At 33.3% G+C, this 21,528-nt stretch overlaps 1 protein-coding gene across 2 annotated transcripts in view; it reads left to right on the top strand.

The window, feature by feature from the left end:
* The window catches only part of spel1 (DNA mismatch repair protein spel1), a 181,230-nt gene extending 163,220 nt beyond the window's left edge, over positions 1-18,010 (top strand). For both annotated transcript variants that reach the window (XM_085821872.1, XM_085821875.1), the window contains one exon: positions 17,590-18,010. In XM_085821872.1, coding sequence (XP_085677998.1) covers positions 17,590-17,778 — 189 coding nt within the window. In that variant the 3' untranslated portion in view covers positions 17,779-18,010. The remainder of the gene's footprint in view (positions 1-17,589) is intronic.
* Positions 18,011-21,528: the final 3,518 nt, after the last annotated feature.

Here is a 21,528-nt window from a genome sequence, read left to right as displayed (position 1 = left end):
GACTACATCTGATGCACAATCTTCCTCTCTCCTAAAAATCACCAAAATGAAGGAACGTTCTATTACTGTATCCCCACATAAGTCTTTGAACACGTCAAGAGGTGTCATTTCGGAAATAGACTTGATATCAGTCTCTGAGGATGAACTTTCAAAAGAACTCGCTGAGCAAAATGTGTGTGGGGTCTGCCGAATAAAAGTCCGTAGAGACAGGCAACTCGTCAACACAAAACATCTTATTCTGACTTTTTCATCTCCAGAGCTACCGAAAGCCATTAAGGCAGGTTACCTGAATTGCCCCATCAAACCTTACGTGCCGAACCCACTGCGCTGCTTCAAGTGTCAACGGTTTGGCCATGCGAAGGCCGTATGCCGGGGAAACCTGGCATGTGCTCGCTGTTCTGCAGGTGGTCACTAAAGTCAGGAATGTGTAGCTGATCCAAAATGTGCAAACTGTCATGCCGATCATCCAGCATACTCACGAAACTGCCCTAAGTGGAAAGAAGAGAAAAAAATACAGCATATTAAGACTACAAGAAAAATCTCCTATCCTGAAGCTAAGAAACTTTTTAGCATGGGTCAGTCAAAAGCAAATGTCTCCTATGCACAAGCCACTAAATCATATTGGTCAATAAGTACACAAACATTGCATAGCACCGGGGCCCACCAGCGGCCGAGCGGTAAAGTCGCTGAACACTGGTAGTTCGGTCCGAGGTTCGAATCCCGCGAACGGGCTGGCTGCATGGGTGTTTTCGTGGTTTTCCCCATGTGTAACGTGTATACGTGCCAGTTTCCCTTAGAAAGTCCTCCACGAAAGGCATCCCTCCTCTTAGGCAGATAGCCCTAGTGTGCTTTGCCATAATTAAATACACACACACACACACATTGCATAGCACACAGAAGAAGACACCTGAACCAAAAACAAATGACAAAGAAAAAGTTTTTCTTCTACCTCCTTCCAAACAGACAATAGAAAGTCGAGAAATAAAAACACAAGAAACAGAGAGTTCAAAAAAGAAAATCAAAAGCTCGGAAAAGAGAAGCTCAAGCCGAAGCTCTATTAAAGGGATCTTTTCGGACTTTATCGAATCTGAGATGGAAACAGATGGAGGCAGAGATCTCTCGAAAAATGTTCTACCTCACGAAACAAAGAAACAGCATTGAAGCAATAAACATTCCTAATGGCTACTCTCATTTCATGGAACTGCCGGGGCTTTTATCAGGGTATTGATGGCATTAAGCAACTTATTAATAAATATCGACCTATTTGTATAGCGATACAAGAGACATTCCTCAAACCTGGTAATTAAGCTACGTAGATACTCGATGATAAGAAAGGATAAGACATTCAGTGAACGCGCAAGTGGTATTGTCTGTCTACTTACCTCAATTAATTGCCCTTCGAGTGCTCTCCCTTTGGATACTCCTCTCCAAGCAGTTGCAGTACGGTTGAGCATTCGAACACTGACTACTACTGTTTGGAGTATTTACATCCCGCCTAATGAGAACATTAATTTAAGAGATTTAGAGGATCTAATTGCCCAACTACCAGCTCCGTTTATTCTAGTTGGTGATTTCAATGGACACAATCCCTTGTGGGGTAGTAAAGACACAAACCCACGTGGGAAGCAAATTGAACAGCTACTTCACGACCACTGTCTCTGTATCCTTAACAATGCAGAAAGCACTTATTTTCATTAGCCAACAAGGACCTTCCATTCACCTTGCTATTGTTTCTCCACAGCTTTTGCCATTTTGTTTCTTTAATGTCGAGAATTATCTCTATAATAGCGATCATTTTCCTATTATCTTAAGTATTACAGGAAATAGGAGTATTCTTATATCTAGAACACCACGCTTTTTGTTGGACAAAGCCGACTGGGACTCTTTCATACATTATGCTCTTTTCACTGAAGAAATAGTAAAGAATGTGCACATTGATTAGGCTGTGAAGATCATTACAGATAAAATTATTCAAGCAGCTGATATATGTATACCAAAAACAATACGGTAAAACAGCCAAAATACCCAAAGCCCTGGTAGAATCCTAAATGCCAGGATGCCATCAGAAAACAAAGGAAAGCTTGGAGCATTTTTCGGCGATATCCTTCAGAATCAAATCTCATAATATTCAAAAGGGCTAAAGCAAAAGCTCGGCAGGTGCGAAAGAAAATTCAGAAGAATTCTTGGATCTCGTATGTATCTTCGATTAGCTCTTCAACTTCGAGTAAGAAGGTTTGGGAGAGAGTCCGGAAAGCGTCCGGTATCTACAAAGAGCACACACTTTCCATTTTAAAGACAAGTGGTGAAGCAGTTGCTAGTAGGGAAGGAATTGCCAACGCTATTGGACAGAGGTTCTCAGCCGTCTCACACAGTAGTAACTGTTGGTTATTTAAGATTGACATATATATAACATTCTCAAAAGAATCATCCACTTCTAACAAAAATACATTATGGCAATATACAAAAAGAATATTAAAGAAAATCAGGCATAAAAAATCTTACCACATTCTACCAAACCATAATAATCAAAAACTCTCTTCCAGATACATTTTTAACTCATTCTTTTTACAATTTAATATCAATGTTGCCAAAATATTAAAACTTAAAATTATGCTTTATAAACAAATACTATCAATTCCCCCCTTATTTGTATTTAAAGATATAATTTTAATCAGTCAGTCATGTCCATACTTTAATAGTTCATCTTTTAATTTCACCCTAGGTAGATACTTTGTTAAAATATCCGCTTCTTGATTTTGTGAACACACAAACTGAGGAATGATTTGATTCATTTCATGTTCATCCTTAACGAAGAAATATTTTTTATTAATGTGCCTTGAACTGCTACTTTGTTTTGGTTTTTTAATCCAATCTACTAATGCTTGACAGTCTGTTTTAATTCCTATTGGTTTGTCAATTAGATCATCTTGACCCAATTCTTCAAGTAAAAAGATGTACCATTTAACTTCACATGCACATTCGCAGAATGCTAAAAGTTCAGCTTCCATTGTAGATAGAGCAACTATTCTTTGTTTGTTGCACTTCCAATTTATGAAATTTTTGCCTAATTTAATGAAATAACCTGCAAATGATTTTCCATCTTCAGTGGTACACCAACTTGCATCTGATGTAGCATTTAATTTCCCATTGTCTGAAGTATACACTAAACAAGTATTTTGTGTTCCTTTAATATATCTAAATATCCTCTTTACAGCTTTCCAGTGTTTCTCTCTGAGATCTTGATTATATCTTGACAAATTACTTACTGCAAAAGCTAAGTCTGGCCTTGTGCCTGTTGCTAAGTACATCAATGAACCTAATGCTTCTTGATATTTTGTCTTCGACACAGGTGGTGAAGATGCTATGTCATCAAGATTTTCACCCAATATTCCTGGAGTCTTGATAGGTTTACATTCATCCATTTCAAAGTTTTTAAGATTTTAGTTATATAGTTTTCTTGACTGAGTATAAGTTTTCCAGATTCTTGCCGGATGTCTATTCCTAAAAATTTTTGTGTTTGAGTGACTTCTCGTAATGTGAACGATTTAGATAGTTGAGAGATGATGTCATTTATCTCAGAATTTGAATTTCCAATCAGCATTAAGTCATCCACATATACTGCTATGATAAAATATTTGATCTTATCTTTATAAATATAAACACACGGATCTGACTTTAGTCTAGTTAAATTCTTTTCTTTAAGAACTTTACATAATTCATCATACCAGCATTTTCCTGATTGTGGTAATCCATATATACTTTTGTTTACAAGATATACTTTGTTCGGATCTGATATAAAGCCAGGTGGTTGTTCCATGTAAATTGGTTTATCCAAGTACCCATTTAAATATGCAGTTTTTACGTTGAAAAATCTTATTTTGTAGTTTTTGTAAACTGCAATCGATAGTAATGTTCTAAAGGTTGCAAGTCTAATTACTGGGCTAAATCCATCTTCATAATCAATTCCTTTTCTTTGATTAAATCCGGTTGCTACTAGTCTTGCTTTGTAAATTGTTTCTAAATTACCCTTTTCATCCCTTTTTGAGAATATCCAGCGGTTTTTAATAACTTTCTTATCGGTGGGTCTTTCAACTAATTCCCAGACTTCATTAGCCTCCATTGAACTCAATTCTTCTGTCATTGCTTGTAGCCAAAATTCACTTTCAGCAGATTCTATAGCTTCATCATACATCTTAGGTAATCCTTCATTTGTATTGTATACTACATAATCTTTTAATTTTTCTGGGGGCTTCATAATTCATGCTGGTCTTTTCTGTACAGGATTTCCATGATTATCATTTCCAGGTTCTTCATTTATTTGCGGATACTCGGTTGGCTTTTCCAATGAATTGTTATCATCGTGTTCATCATCACTATTGGATGGCAAAATTTTCTCAGCTTCTTCATCTGTCGTATTATCTTCTCTATAGTATCTGTTAGTTATTTCTGAATTATTTACATTTCCATTAGTTTGTTCCTTATAAAAAATAATAAGTTCTTCTAATATTTGATTTTTATCAAAATTTAAATAATTTTCTTTTAGTAAAGGTGATCCAAGTTTCTGTTCATCAAATTTTACATCTCTCACTTCTTGAATTTTATTTAGTTCAGGGATATAAATTTTGAATGCTTTTCTCTTCATGCTATATAGCCTATCATAATTCCTTTTTTAGCTTTTAGATCCATCTTTCTACGTTTTTCTCGTCTTATATGAACATATGCTTCACATCCAAATCTTTTAAGATAAGTAATGTTAGGCTTGTGTCCTTTATATAGTTCATATGGTGTAAACTTTTTATCATTTTTGTGACTCCTGTTATTCACATGTACAGCTACTTTCAGACCAAAATTTTATTGGTAATTCTGCATCAATTAACATAGTTCTAGCAGATTCAATTATAGTGCGATTAAAATGTTCAGCTTTTCTATTACTTTCCGGAGTATAAGGGGTTGTAAGTTCATGTTTAATTCCCATTTTTTCAAAAAATTCTTTTATATTTTTAGCTAAAAACTCACTACCATTATCACTACGAATTCTTTTTAGTTTCTTTCCTGTTTGTCTTTCTTCTTGAATGATAAGTTTGATTAGAGCTTCTGAAGTTTCACTCTTCTTCTCAATTGTTATCACAAATATGAAATTACTGTAATCATCTACCACTGTTAAAAAATAACAACTTCCATCTATTGATTTCTTAATTGGTCCAGCTAAATCTATGTGCCATAATTCTAAAATATCTTCAGATTGCTTAAATTTCACACTTTTATAAGATGTTCGTGTTATTTTACCTAATGTACAAGGTTCACAATTGTTTTCAGAAATTTTTACATTTTCTAATCCAACGACCAATGAGTGTTTTTTCATTTCTATAAGCCTTTGATAATTTATATGACCTAGTCTCTGATGCCATAGTACATCATTAACATAACTAATTTTAGCTTCTTCAACATTATTTCCTTCAACTTCAAATTTATTTCCATTTCTGTTAGCTATATATAGAATGTTTCCCTGTTTATTGATCACTTCTGCTTTATTTTTGGTAAAAATTACTTTTAAATCATGATCTACAATTTTTGATACTGACAGCAGATTTTCACTTAAATTCTGTACTTGTAGAACATTTTCTACTCTCAAGATGTTCTTATTTCTATCAGTTTGCATTTTAATGTTACCAATACCAACTGATTTAATTATGGCCCCTTTTTCAGCCATCATTATTTGTCATTCTTCATCTTTAAAATTATTAAATATTTCTTTATTAGTTGCCATGTGAGATGTAGCTCCTAAATCAATAATCCATTTAATTTTTCTATTCTCTTGTTTATTTATTTTATTCTTTCCATCATTTATATCTTGATTAAGATATGAGCTTTCTATTTTCTTAGATACTTCAAATAAGCATGTAGCTGATTCATATTCTCTTTCCTTGCTTGACATTCTATAAGTTTTATTTGTTACTCTGCTGTCGGTGTTCTTGTTTAGTTTTCATTTTACATTCAGTTGATTTGTGGCTGAATTTTCCACAGCAAAAGCACTTTATACTATTATTATTATTTCGACATTCTTTTATTAAAGCATCTTCTTTCATATTTCGATTTTATCCAGTTTTCTTTTGCCTTAGAACTTACTTCTATTTCTTTTCCTCTTTGTTTATTTTTTCCTTCTGTTTCTTTTAAAGCTTGTCTGATTGAAGCTAGATCTTTCACTTTTTTGCTTTTAATAATTTTAACATCAAATTCAAATTCCTTTCTAAGTCCTTCTAGTATGAAGTAAATTAATTCTTTATCTCTTATTTCATCTCCAACTTGAATACTTTTACTTTTCAGAATAACAGCTCTATTCATATAATCATCTACTGATTCATTTTGACTCATTTTCAGTTGAGCTAATTCTATTCTGCATTTGATTTGAATATCTTCTGTTCTTGCCGCCATTTCATTTTTGATTTTCTCCCATAACTTCTTTGCGTTCTTTTCATTCGCATATTTTAACGCTTGTGGAGCTGTCATAGTTTGATTCATTATATTTCTTGCTATCGCGTTATTATCATCCCATATTTCCCAAGGTTTTATTTCATTTTCAAAATTAACATCATCCTTTTTATATGGTTTTGGTGATTCATCAGCTTCTATCACACTTCTCCATATCTTTAAACTTCTTAATTCACTTTCAACTCTGTTGGCCCAAATAAGATAATTATCGTCACTTAATTTTTCTATATGACTCAAATTTATCATATTATATGCCATATTTTCTAATTTATATTCACTAATTATAATACAAGTCTAATTTATCTCTTAGAGAAATTGGCTATTTTGTTAAGCCTAAACAACATCAATGTTCTATCTGAAAGTTTATTAACAGAGGGGGCAACCACACTCGGCTACCAAATGTTGGTTATTTAAGATTGGCATATATATAACATTCTCAAAAGAATCATCCACTTCTAACAAAAATACATTATGGCAATATACAAAAAGAAAACTTTATTAAAGAAAACAGACATAAAAAATCTTACCACATTCTACCAAACCATAATAATCAAAAACTCTCTCTTCCAGATACATTTTTAACTCATTCTTTTTACAATTTAATATCAATGTTGCCAAAATATTAAAACTTAAAATTATGCTTTATAAACAAATACTATCAGTAACTACCCTCTTGAATTTCTTTCCGAAAAAAATGAATTGAAAAACAACTAATTAATTTCAAATCTCCCAATACTGAACCATATAATCAGGATTTTACTGTGCTTGAACTGAAAAGAGCTCTGGTGCAGACAAAAAAATTCATGTCCTGGTCCAGATGATATTGCCTATCCTATGCTGAAACATCTTCCTTCCAAGTCATTGCAGCCATCCTCTTTCTCTTTAATAGAGTATGGAAGGAACAAGTCTTTCCAAATGCCTGGAAAACAGCTTTTGTCATCCCCATTGTTAAACCGGGAAAAGACCCTACTAATCCGTCAAATTACCGCCCCATCGCTCTAACTAGCTGCCTCTGCAAACTCTTTGAAAAGATGGTCAACACTCATCTGGTCTATTATTTAGAGACAAATAATTGTATCTCCCCTTATCAGAACGGTTTTAGAAAAGGAAGAGCAACTGTCGATAATATCCTACTCTTAGAAAGAGGTATCCGTAAAGCGTTCGTTAGAAGAAATCATTATGTTTCCATTTTCTTTGATATAGAGAAAGCCTATGATACCACCTGGAGATACGGAATCCTTCGTGACCTATATAGCAATGGTTTACGAGGAAACATGCCGATATTCATCAAACATTTCCTACAGGATTGGAAGTTTCATGTGAAGATAGGCGATACACTTTCTGACATGTTCCATCAAGAAGAGGGCGTTCCGCAAGGAAGTATATTAAGTGTTACATTATTTAGTATAAAAATTAACTCTATTTTAAAACAACTGCCTCCAGCAGTCCAGGGTATGCTCTACGTCGATGACCTGCAAGTCAATTGCCAGGGAGAAGACCTGAAAGACATTGAGTGTAAACTGCAGACATCTCTCAATAGAATTGTTAAATGGTCGCAGAAAAATGGTTTTAGATTCTCTACTCAAAAGACTGTGTGTGTACATTTCTGTCGAAAGAAAATTCCTCACCCTGACCTCGAACTTTATCTGCAAGATGTGCTGATTCCTGTAGAAAAGGAAATAAAATTCCTAGGAATGATATTTGACCATAAGCTTACGTTCCTCCCCCATATTACATATCTAAAAAAGAAATGTTTAAAAACTCTGAATATTCTGAAAGTACTGTCAAATACTTCTTGGGGTGCTGATCGAAGCTCAATGCTTCTTATATATAGAGCTTTCATTCATTCGAAACTAGATTATGGATCAATCATTTATGGGTCGGCAAGGCCTTCAGTATTAGCCAAACTTGATCCAATACATCACCAAGCACTTCGGATATGCACTGGCGCCTTTGGAACTTCTCCAGTGGAAAGCTTATATGTGGAAATTAACGAGACCTCCCTGCGGTTAAGAAGTGAAAATCTTTGTTTTAAGCATTATTTCAAAGTCTTATCACAAACGGAAAATTCTATGCGGTCAAAATTGCTTAATGACCAATACTCCCGTTTATATCAGGCACAACCATCATGTGTTCCTTCTTTCGGCTTGTGGATGAGTGCTTTGGTGGAGGAGTATAATTTGTCTAATATAGATATACAGGTGGAGGATTTTTTTTGGAATTCCTTCCTGGGAGGATTGGAGAATCCATTCTCTGGATACTTTTCAACACTGGAGTAAATCACAAACTAACGAAATCATCTACAAGCAGATTTTTTTTTAACATAGAAACAAATATAGGAAATATATCCCTCTATATACAGATGGATCAAAATCCCAGGATCATGTTGGTGCCACTTTCGTCACAGAGAAAACAATAGTAGGGGTTCGATTACACACAGTTTGCTCTGTGCTTAATTCTGAGCTTACTGCAATCCATCTGGCTTTGACTTACCTTTCAAAACAAAAGTACATAAAGTTTATTATCTACACAGATTCCATGAGTGCCTTAATGTCATTGGAAAATCACGCTCAATGTACTCACCCAGTTGCAACCAGAATCCTGAAGTTGAATCATTCTTTAAAAATTCGGGGATACAGATTCTTTATTCGTGGATCCCTGGACACGTTGCCATTAAGGGGATGAATTGGCGGATATTGCAGCTAAAACTGCAACCACAATGTACAGTCTTCAGATTCCACTAGCAGACATCAAAGGGTTTGTCAAAAGCAAAATTCTCAGCAAATGGCAGAAGCAGTGGGATGACAAAGTATATAACAAGCTGAGAAATGTAAAACCCACCATTGGATACTGGCCATGTATGCCTAATAGAAGGATGTCCTCTTGACTCGACTGAGAATTGGCCATTGTTGCCTGACCCATGAGTATCTTCTGAAGGGAGAAGAGAATCCCAGCTGCCCAAACTGCAATGCAGATCTGACAGTCCATCACATCTTGGTGGAATGGCAGAGTTTTAATTATTTTCGCCAAAAACATTTTAATTGTTCAGAACTGGACTTAGGAAATTTAATTGGAAAAACACATCATCATAATTTGTTTCTGTTTTTAAAAGATATTGGCTTTTATAATAGACTTTAACCTCTTTTTTAAAAGATATCAGCTTTTATCATAGATTGTAATCTGTCTCTTTTTACCTAAGCTGGAAGTTTTTACAAATGACTAATTCCATTGTTACCATTTGTCTGGCGCAGATAACCTTGACAAGTTTTGTGCTAAATTACAATAATCCAATCCAATCCATGTGCTACGAATTTTCTTAATACGTCGTTGTTACGAAATGAGTTAAAAAAAAACGTATTCTCAATATTTTCGGCCTGCCTACAAAGCCGAATTTCCAACAATTAAAGAATCCTTCAAAGGAAATAACTGCATTTTGCAACGTGTGCGTGTGTGACTTCATAATAAGTCACGGTGGAAGAAGCGACACTGTGAAGCATGTTAAGTCTATAAAGCATGAAGTTAATGCTTTGGCTTCGACAACGTCAAAGAAAGTGGATGATTTTTTTTCGAATTCGGATGCCGATGTCATTTTGGCAAAGTGTTTGTTTACTGCATTCCTCATCGAACACAACGTGCCGCTAAGCGCTGCCGATCACGCCGGTCAACTTTTCAGACAGATGTTTCCCGACTCCAAGATTGCTCAGAAATATGCTTGTGCTCGCCCGAAAACTTCTTCTATTGTGAACGAAATTGCTTGCGATGCACAAAGTAAAACGATGGCTGCACTCCAGAATTCAGCATTTTCGGTGTCAATCAATGGCAGCAACGACAGCGATTGGAAGCTTTACCCCATCGTTGTCACATATTTCTGTGATGTTTCTAATGAAATGAAAACTCATCTTTTGCGTCTTCCATTGTTAAATGGAGACGCTATGGGGAAAAATATTGCGTCCTTGGTAATTAATGAGTTGAAACAACTTAACGTCCTTTAAATGCTGAAGTGGCAAATTTGAAACAAATTGAAAATTCATCTTTTGAAAAGATTCGTTTTTTTTTATTGATAAATTTCCATATTTGTTAACAATTAAAGAAAATGAATGCCATAATGATGCTTTAGATGAACTACAGAACCAATTTTCTGCTGCACAGTTTGAAGACTTTGCCATTTCTGGAGAAGATAGACTTGATGTTCTCGTTGGTACCTTAAAAAGAATAAAAAGAGCTGATGGAAGACCAAAATATGATAGACTAGCAAGAGTTTTATGTGCTATTCTCGTAATTCCACACAGTAATGCTGAGTACGAGAGAGTCTTCAGTGTTGTGAAGAAAAACAAAACTATGTTTCGTTCTTCAATTTCACCAAAAACTCTAGAAAACATATTAATTGCTAAATGTTATGAGGAAACTAATTGTTATGACAGGAAATTTTCCAAAGAATTTTTGGCTAAAGCCAAAAAATGCACTCTAAATTTATTGCAATAATTTTTTTGTGTAACATTAAGTTCTTGTTTTATGTTTCCTAATAAATTTTTTAGTTACTACGTAATTGAGATTTACTAATGTAAGTACAATTTTCTTTTTTCTATTTGTATAAATTGTTATTTTTTTAATATCAAAGTATGATATTAATTCTTCGTGTTCTTTTGAATTTTGGAGAAATCTTCTGAATTTTTATCTTTAGAGGTTGGCAGGTATGATAATAAACAAATGTTATTTATTGATTTCAGTGTGAATGCACTGCCTTAAAAAACTACTTCTTCGCAATAAAAATCTTATGTTCTTTTCTGCTTTTTAACTGAATTTTACCTCAGTTGAAAACAATTTAAACAAAAAAAAATTGAAAACAATTTTCCAAATCAAAGTAGAACTTTGATTTTGTAACATAAAATATTTTCATGACACTTACAGAAAGTTATTTCAAATACTGGAAAGTACAGTATTTAAATGACAAGCTTGAAGAGACTTTCAGTATTGTAAGTTTTACTATAAGTCTCTTGAAGCTTGGCGTCATCTCTGTGCATTCATGCCTTCATATTTTTACTACAAACTTCTAGCAGACTCAAAATGAAAATATAATAATAAACTAACAGGAATTTGTAGCAAAATAAGATTTGGAAATTATATTGTAATACTGATATGTAGCTTGGACCCATGTATGAAACATTCCGTCCTATGCTACCAGAATGACAGTTCAAAGAGGAAGAAATGAAAACAATAAATACCATAATTCACTTCACTTCTTTGAAATGTGCACTGGTCATCAAAATAAAAGGATAATGAGAAAACATATGCTCACTAAGTTAATGTTCCAAGCATTGTCCAATGCTGTAATTATTTATGTTAATTAAATACAATTGAATACAAAATTGCACTTCCATCAATATGTTAAAGAATATGTTGAGTTTTGTTTGATATTGAACTTGTAAATTATATCATTACTAAAATGAATCATTATCCACTTAAAATGATGCTTTATTCAAGAAAATTTAATATGATATTGCTGCCAGTGAATTTTTTCAGTATACTGTTTTTTCTCAAAAAAGGGGGGGGGACTTCTTGTACTGTATTTTTCTAAAATTTTTTACAATCTTGCACTGTAAATGTGCTGCATTTTAATAAAAGAGACTGTTGAATGAGTTGAAGGCGTTTAATTGTCACACTGTACAGAATAATCATACTGTTTAAATACTAAATAAACCATACAGGCTAATTATTGTATATACAAATTTCAGTATTTTCACTGCGACTCGGGTTTCTAAACTGGCAAGTTTATTCACGTCTAACACACCTTCAACTGGCGGTGACAGATCCAAGAACAAGAAGTATATATACATCATGAAAGATTTACGCCCTCTTTGGTGATTAAAATATATTTCCACATAAAATTTCTTACACACTGGGCCTGGCTGAACTGTAGTTCAGAACAATCAAGATTATCAGTGTTACGTGAACATTTTCAAGACTCATTATGCATTTCAATACAAATTCAAGTTTTTGTAATAAAGAAATGTCACATAAATATCAAGAACATGTAAAACTTACCATATGTTTCAAGAATATCAAGTAAATTTTCAAATAATTTCATCAAAAATTATTGTTATAACATTCCTATTCAAGCATCAGGATTTAAATCAAGAATTTATATAACTCAAGATAATATTAAACAAATGATTTCAAAATCAAGATTATCATAATTCAACTAAAGTACTAGAATTATTACAAGAAACCTGTCTTTTTTTTTTCCAGAATTAAATTAAAACTTTAAATACACTTATACATTTCTACAACCTTAAAATTTTCTAATATATACATTTCTTTAAATATTAAATGTACAATACTTGAAATAGCAATTAAAAAATAGATACAACATTAGTAGCATTACGATTACATTTTCAATAAAAAATATACTATCATACAATATTAATACTCTTAACACTCTAACTCTAGATGGAGATAATGGTGCTACGACTTGTTGCATTGGTCGGGATTTATAACGCTGACACAGTACACAGTTTCTTATAACACGTTTCACATTTTGTCTGGATCTAATTATCTAGTACTTTTCATGGAGGAACATGAGAGTACTAGCTACACCTGTATGAAGAACTTGTTCATGTGCATCACATACTAGAAGATCTGTAAAATGAGGTTTTGAAGGAATAATTATAGTTTTGTAGTCTTCCTCCTACTAACAAAACTCTTTCCTCATTTAGAAAAGGATTTAGTTCGTAAATGTTTGAGCTTTTTGAAATCAACTGTCCAGACTTTAAGCTTTTAATTTCATCAGAAAAATGTTCATATTGAACTTCTTTTATCAAATATAATTCAGCGGTAAAAAGTTCTTCTCCTATCAAGGGTCCAGTTCTCTTGTCAGTTTGATTTTTCAGATTGTGAATAAACCTAAATATCCATGCAGTAACTCTAATAGCTCTAATTAATTTACTTCAAGATTCAACAGAGAAGTAGATTTTTCTGCAATAGACAGTAGTATTGTCATATCATTTATACACTTTTTCCGCTCTAATTCAGCATCAGAAAACTCCGTTGTCACGATACATTTACTAGGCCAAGCACTCACTGTTCAACTAACCAGTATGGCCGAGACTGCCATAATCTTGAAGACAACAAATATTCAGCTGAACATCCTCGAGATAAAATGTCCGCTGGATTGGACTTCCCATTACAATGTCTCCAGTTATTTGGGCAAGTTAATGATTGTATTTCAGATACTCGATTTTTTACAAACATTTTCCATCGTTCAGGAGCACTATGAATCCAGTGAACCACTATCATACTGTCAGTACACAGATAAATATTTTCTTCATGAATTGAAAACAGCCCTTTTAAGTTTTTAGCAAGTCTTGCCAATGTTAATGCTCCTAGCAACTCTAACCTTGGAAGTGTGAGTTTTTGTTTTATTGGCGCAATTCTAGATTTTGCCATAATGAATGCTACCTGTCCCTCTTCAACTGACCTAAAATATGCAACTGAACCATACGCTTTAATAGATGCATCACAAAATAAATGTAGTTTGATATCCCTATTTTGATTCAATTTTCCAGGGAAATATTCTCAAGAAATCTTTAATTTCTTTAACTTTTCAATTTCACTCGGACCACAACTGCTTACATTCAGTTGGAACTTCATCGTCAAATTCTAAACCCAACTGCCAAAGGTTTTGCATTATCAATTTTGCACGTAATACAAATGGCGCCAAGAAACCTACTGGATCGAAAATAGTAGCAGTCACCTTTAATATATTTCTTTTTGTGGTTTTTCTACAACTATTTAATGTTTCGCACAAGTTGTCTATGTTCAAGGAAATTACATCCTTACTCGTACACCAGTGAAGCCCTAATACTTTTAAAGAACTATTTAGTTCATTTTCTGATTTAATTATTCCACAATCGTCTCAAAGTTTCTTTAGTTTCTCGGAATTTGTATTAAACTGGCGCAAATTCATTCCGGCATCTTTAAGCACGCAATAGGCTCCAGTACTTAACTTAAAAGCCTGTTCCACAGAATCTGCACCATAGAAAACATCATCTACGTAGATCGAACAGTTCAACATCTCAAAAATATCTGGATTTTCTAACTATATTTTTTTATATGCTTTTTTATAGTGCACGCCAGAATGAAAGGGCTACATGATACACCGAAAGAAACGCGAGTCATTCTATAATGTTTCAAATTGTAATTATTATCAAAATATAAAAACCGTAATACATCTGTATCAATTTCAGAGATTCCAATCTGGAGAAAGGCCTTTTCAATGTCTGCTGAGAACGCATGTTTGTATTGTCTGAACCACAATATCAAGTCCAAAACAGAAGGATTCAAATTTGGGCCAGGTATCAAACAATTGTTTAGAGATATCCCATTACTCTTCGAAGATGCGTCAAACACGATACAGACTTTAGTTTTTGATACATTTTTCTTACAACTGGAGAATGTGGCATGTAATACATTTTACTACTATCACAACTTTCAATTTCGCACTCTTCCATTATTTCATTTTTTAACTGTTCGTTTATTATGCTATCATTCGCCCTAAGCCATTCATCACTTTTTAGTTTATTAACCAAAGATACTAGACGTCGCTCAGCAGTTTCAAAATTATTACCCAAGTTTGCATGATGCGATTTCCATAACAAATGAGCTACATATCTACCATTAGTAAAATGCAATTCTTTTTCAAATTTCTCAATGACTGATTTATCGTCAGGATTCTCGTTCTCCTCTAAACCCAAATGGTCCAGAGTCCAAAACCTTCGCAAACAGTCATTAACTGAATTATTATCTTCCTTTAAGCAATGAGAAGCACCAGTTGTAAAAATACAGGCACTAGACTGATCATCTTCTAAAGATCCAACCAAGTACCAACCAAATATAGAAGACACTGCAAATAATTTATTAGTTACTCTTTTCTTTTCGCCTGTTTGCACTTCCCAACATGAATCATATCCTAACAATATTTTTATTTCAGCTGCTTCACCATTATCAGCTAATTTTAGATTTTCTGATTTTAATATTTCTAAAATGTTTTTGGAGGGAATTTTTATGATCGCTTCAGAAATTGTATCTGTAACAAGAGCTTCAATAGTGATTGAGTCATTAGGGCAATGCATACTTTTCAGGGTAATTTGAACAACATTATATTCTATTAGTCTACCTTGGCTATACCCAAATGAATAAATATATAACCTTTCTTTCCTTAAAGTCCTTAATTTTAGTTCTTTAGCCAAATCAGATCTAATAAATGACCTCTGTGATCCACCATCAATTAAGATTTTTACTATTTGGCTTCTAGTATTATCTGTATCTGAAGCGTAAACAGTGCAAGTTTGTAAATATACACCTTTTTATCAGCAGTTTCAGAAACAGTCCTAGAGTTAAATGACAGGGATGCAACTACGTTCTGCTTAGAATCTGATACTGTTACTACTTTCTGTTTAACATCTGAAACTGCTTCCACTTTAGGAAGAATATTTTTACAAAATAGCTTATTATGATTTAAACCATTACACAACTCACGAGGTTGAAGTTTAATTTTACATCTGGAAGATACATGGCCTCTCTTAAAACATCTGTAACAACGTCCATGGTATTTTAATATCGCTCTTTTTTGCTCATTTGTTTTCTCACATTTTCCTACATAATGTGTATTTTGATTACAATAGAAACAATACGGCTTAGTCACTGTAGCTAACGCCAAAGCAGTAGGAACACTTTCCCCTTTTAAGTAATTATTTTTATTCTGCTTAACACCGTAATTTATGTCTCTTTTCTTTGAGTTTATTATTAAATGAGAAGCTTCCCGACTCTCAACTTCCAATCTAATGAATTCGAGAAGTTCTGTTAGGCTATATTGCAGTTTAGAGTTTCTTTTTCTGTTAAACTCCAGATTCATATCGTCTGGTAAAAGCTTTAAAATAACAGGTCCTAAAAGGGTTCCGTAAGCTTCCAACACAATACCTAATGAATTTAAGCTTCTTATATTGATTTCACAGGAATCGTTTAGTGTTCTTAGTGCTTTCACATTGGACGAACTTCTAACCAGTTCAAGACTCAAGAGTTAATTCATGTGCAAAGATATTACCAAATCTTTCTATAATTAAATTTATAGAAGCGTCATAATTTTCATTAGATAGTGCAAACCCGGATACTGCACTTAAAGCAGGTCCTGCGAATAAGGATTTAAGATAGGTAAACTTCTCAACCTTTGTTAACTCATTATTATTACCAATAGCATTTACAAAGGAATTATAAAATTCCAAAAATAAACTAGGATCACCATAATATTTAGGAATTGAAATTTTAGGTAACCGAACGTTAGTTTTGTTTTCGATCTCTATGGCAGCAGTATGGTTACCAGGCGATTCACTTTCAATGCTCACTATCTGAGAATTTAAATTAAGTTTCTTTTTAGCCCTAAAAATACATAAACTTATTTTTTCATCATACTCTAACACAGTATTACATTCTATCTCAATTTCAGACTCATCCCCCTTTAGAACAATCCAATATTTTTTCATTAATTTCTTTCAACGCAGACTGTTTAGAAGTAAGAAAAAACACATTTTCTTCTACCATATTCTTATCCCAAATTTCTTTTTTAATTTCAGGTTCTACAACATTTATTATTTTAGAAATAACTTGTCTCGTGATTTTTCTAGCAGATTTCAATTTAATAATATCGTCTGCCTTGTATTCTCTTACCTGGTGCAGGCTTCAAATGGTTAATTCCTAATTTAGTAACTCACTTTCCTGGTAAAACACATTCACAAGTATTCTGAACGTTAATCCTGCCATGTTCAGTGCAAAGGAATAATTTTCAGTAACACGAAAAATACCACATTCTAAATCAAAAAAAAATTGTTCGTGCCCCACGTTGGGTGCCAAAAATGTAAAATATACTGATTCGTGTTTGGTTGAGTGATTTTAATTCAGGCATGCAGTCACTGTATTAATCACTGGTTTGCAGTTAATGGTTATCTGAAAACTATATCATTATCTATTAATTAATGTTAGTTGCATTATGAATATTATTTATCCCTTTGATGTTAATATCCTGCTGATATATAAATTTTGCACAAATAGGTCATTATACAAGCCTTCCAAAAAGCCTTATCTGTTGTTCTGTGTGACAAAAATATGGACAGTAAAGATCAAGAAGAAATGGACATGGATAGTTCACATTTACAAAACAAAGACATTGATTTGAATAAAGCGAGTTTCAATATCTCCAAGTTGGAAGCTTTAATGAAAGTTTTGGAAGAGTTAGAGTAAAGTTCTAATTTAATATGGTAATCTTTCAAGTGGGAATGACAAACTTTCATTACCATTTACGCTTCAAGAAGGGGTAAAATGTTATCTTTGTTTACTCTTTGATTATTTTATAATGGAGAAGTTTTCCAATATTTGTTTTAGCTGAAAACATTATTGTTTCAATTATACAGCAATTGTTATAATTCATTATTATTCATTACTTTTTTTAAAATAAAGATTATTAAAAAAAATTGATGATGTGTGTTTCTTAACTTTTACTGAAATTTAAAATTCTGCAGAAGTTTGCATCTACTTTCTGGTATCTTCTAATAAAATGCAAGTATATTTATTAGATAATAATAATTTGTTACATACCAATAGTATGTAACAAATAGTATACTAATAGTATGTAACAAATTAATACTTTAATTGCTGGGTTAAGTGTAATGTATTTTCAATATAAACAGAGAAATATAATTTTTTTAATGAAAATTTAGCCAAAATTGAAAACTCATGTAGAAGATGAATTGAAAATTGCCTTGTGACTCTAGATATATATATATCACCAAAAGTGTGAATAACTGCATTTGCATTAATGTGACAAATTTTACCTTGTTTCTCAATTGTTGTAATTCTTCTCAAGCAGTCATAAGATTCTTTTTCCATTCATGAGTAAAATATGATTCTATATTTCTGCTGTATAGTGATAGATACCCAGGAAAAAAAAAAAAAAAAAAAAAAAAAAAAAAGGTTATTCTGTTAATTTTAAATTAGACTGTAATTTTTGCTGAGCAATGCTATGAACAGAACGGAAGATGGCATTATCTAAAAGGCAATGAAAACAATATGAATAATAAAATGGAGAATGTCATTCAGCTGGACTTGGCTCAAACAAAAACCCTGAAGAATTGCTAGTAATTTCCAAGTTACTTATTGATTTCAGTTAATTTGATTGATATCTAACAGTACTGATTGAAATAAAAACATTGTTACAATTTTGTATATATGTAAGTAGTTTTGGCGAAATTATATGTGAAATTGCAGTATCTTTTGTATAATGCAACATGAAAAGTCCTAGAATATGCAAGACACCGGAACTTTTTCAGGGAAAATTAGATAGATGATTCGGGGATTAGGAGCAGCTTGCCCACTCCCGGTCCGCTAAATATGCAAAAGAGAGGATTCAAACTTCATCTTCCGCTAATGAGTTTTTGAAATCCTTTCCTCTCAAATGCGCTCGTTTAAAGTAGGCATTTTAATCTCGAAGTGTGTGATATAAGGAGCCGCCTGTAAAATTCATCAAACGTTAACGAGCTTTTGAAGTGCTATGAGACACTTACCCCAAGGAAAAAATATGGCGGCACGAATGTGATTTTTTAATTCGCCGATTAAAGCCATTTTTATCCTGATTGATAGAGATTCCTGATAGAGATTTTTTGGCAGCCGTGTGAAAACTATATGACTGGAGAGAGCATCTGCTGTCAGTTGTTAATCCAGAACTGAATTTGGAGATATCCATGAAAGTTTTTAGCTTTGCTTTGCATTGCATTGTGTTTAACGTTCTTAGTAGTTTGAAGTGTAACTAGTAATTGTGCTTTGTTATATTGAAAACAGCTGTATGGAAAGTTTCAGGACTGTAAAGTGTTTCTTTTGGTAAAATAAATTCTATCAAACATCATCAATTCCGTGTGCATTTAATCCATTACGAACTCATGAGCACACAGACAAGAGTGATGTATGAGCAACTAAGACAACTGGTGACAGGATTTGTTGCATTTCAAAAGAAGATGGAAAGTTCCATAAAAGAAGAGATGAAAACAGTCCAAGAATCCATTAAAGAAAAGATGAAATGGGTCAAAAGATTGAAGCAGGTCAAGATGAAATCGAAAAGGAAATTGCTTCCATAATAGAAACAAATTCGAGGTTATGGAAAACAGAATAGATACAGTTGAAGATAAAGCTGGAGAAATTCAAAAAGAGCGTCTGCTGTTCAACAACAAATTGAAAGATTTTCTACTGTTGAACAATAAACTGACAAGAGTTTCTGCTGCTGTCATCAAGGAAATTGACAGTTTGAAGCCATCCATAATGACATCTGACCAATATTCTGACACCTTTAAATCCATACATGTAACATGCTGACCCTCTCTAAAACTATCCACATAAACATCCTTGTAAGTGTACAACACTCAGTTCTCTATAGTGGCAAATGCAAATGGATGGGATTCCGAAGCTAAAGCCTATCATCTGGCTGCTTCTCTGAGAGCAGATGCAACAAATATCCTTCAAACTCTGCCTGAAAAGCAGAGGCTAGATTTGGAAGCTTTCTCTAGAGCTGTGCCTTGATGAGAAGTGTTTAAAAGACTATAAAGGCTTCAGTTAAAATCTTGCCCACTTAAAAACTCCTGGAGCTCACCACAGATGTTGAAAGGCTGTCTCATCTGGCCTTTTTTGGACTGCCAATCAGAAAGAAGGGAAATCTTGTCCTTACTGTTTTTCATTGATGGCATCCGGGATTCTGAGACAGAGAAAGCCCTGTGAATGGTAAATTTCAAGGATCTAAAGAGCACTTTAGTGTATGTGATGAAATTCAAGGCAGCCCAGTAAGCAACCCATAGAGTCCACCACCCAGTCACAGTTGCTCATGTCAGTGCATCAACTCATTGCTTATATGCCTGGTGAAACCATCACATGCACCATTGCGAAGGTAATGACACAAACTTCCCATTTCTTTGAAACATCATACCAAAGAAGTCAGTCCGGCAAGTGTGAAAGAGTGATTGGACTTGAACCTTTCGTCCATCAATTTTGTGTCTGAAATCTTCGTAAAGCTTCAGTCGGCAATTCTTGGTTGAGGTAAAACAACTTGAATAATAATGCTTTATTCATCGCAATTGAAACTTTATGTACAGGCAAGTACAAGGAAAAATCAGAAATGAGAAATGTTAATCGTAAAACCTGCAATTTATAGGACTCCAATTTACATATTTGTTACTGCATCTATGCAGCAGCATCTATCGATGAAAATTTTACCTTTTTTTTTTAAACTGAAAAATCTTCCTTCATGGGAATAACTTTTTTGCAAACCATGTTCAGTTCTATCAATTCCTTCAATTTATATGAATTTTGAAAATATTTACAGACTTATGGGCACCCTGTATATATATATATAATGGAAAAGACTGCAATGTTGATTCATAAAAAATAGAAAACTGACAGCTGAGCAGATTAAATCAATTCTATTTTTGTAAATATGTTGCAGCCACAAACAACTTGGCACGCTACTTATTTCAAAATGCTTACATTTTTTATAGCTTTACAGTAAGAAGAGAGCAGCAGTCCAACTAGGCTGAAGTGTAGAAAGCAAGTGCATTGTGTTCAGGATGAAATCTTAATTCAGATTGAGTTAGTTTTGTTTCTCAATGCATTTTAATTGGACAACCAATACTGCTGTAAAATTATTATTGGCTGTTTTAGTTCCATTTACATCATCATTGTTATGTCAGTCATATGCCGTGGATTAGGCTCAAAATGACTCAGTGCAGAGAAAGATTACAATTTTTAGGAAATGCCAAATTAAGCATTAAGGGGCTATTGCTAATTTAAATTATAATTTATCTTTTGTATATTTTTTTATCTTACATATATATCAAGTTGCTTTCATGTATCAATTTCAATATTAACCTGAAGTGAAAGTGATTTGCAAGATAACATATACCGTAATTTCCGGAAGAAAGGCCGCATCAGCGTAAACGCCGCACTCGAGAAAAA

Source organism: Stegodyphus dumicola, chromosome 1 (assembly GCF_044657685.1).
Source record: "Stegodyphus dumicola isolate Sdum_Otavi_A_Nest chromosome 1, ASM4465768v1".
NCBI lineage: Eukaryota > Metazoa > Arthropoda > Arachnida > Araneae > Eresidae > Stegodyphus > Stegodyphus dumicola.
This window is presented reverse-complemented; position numbering and strand designations above follow the sequence as displayed.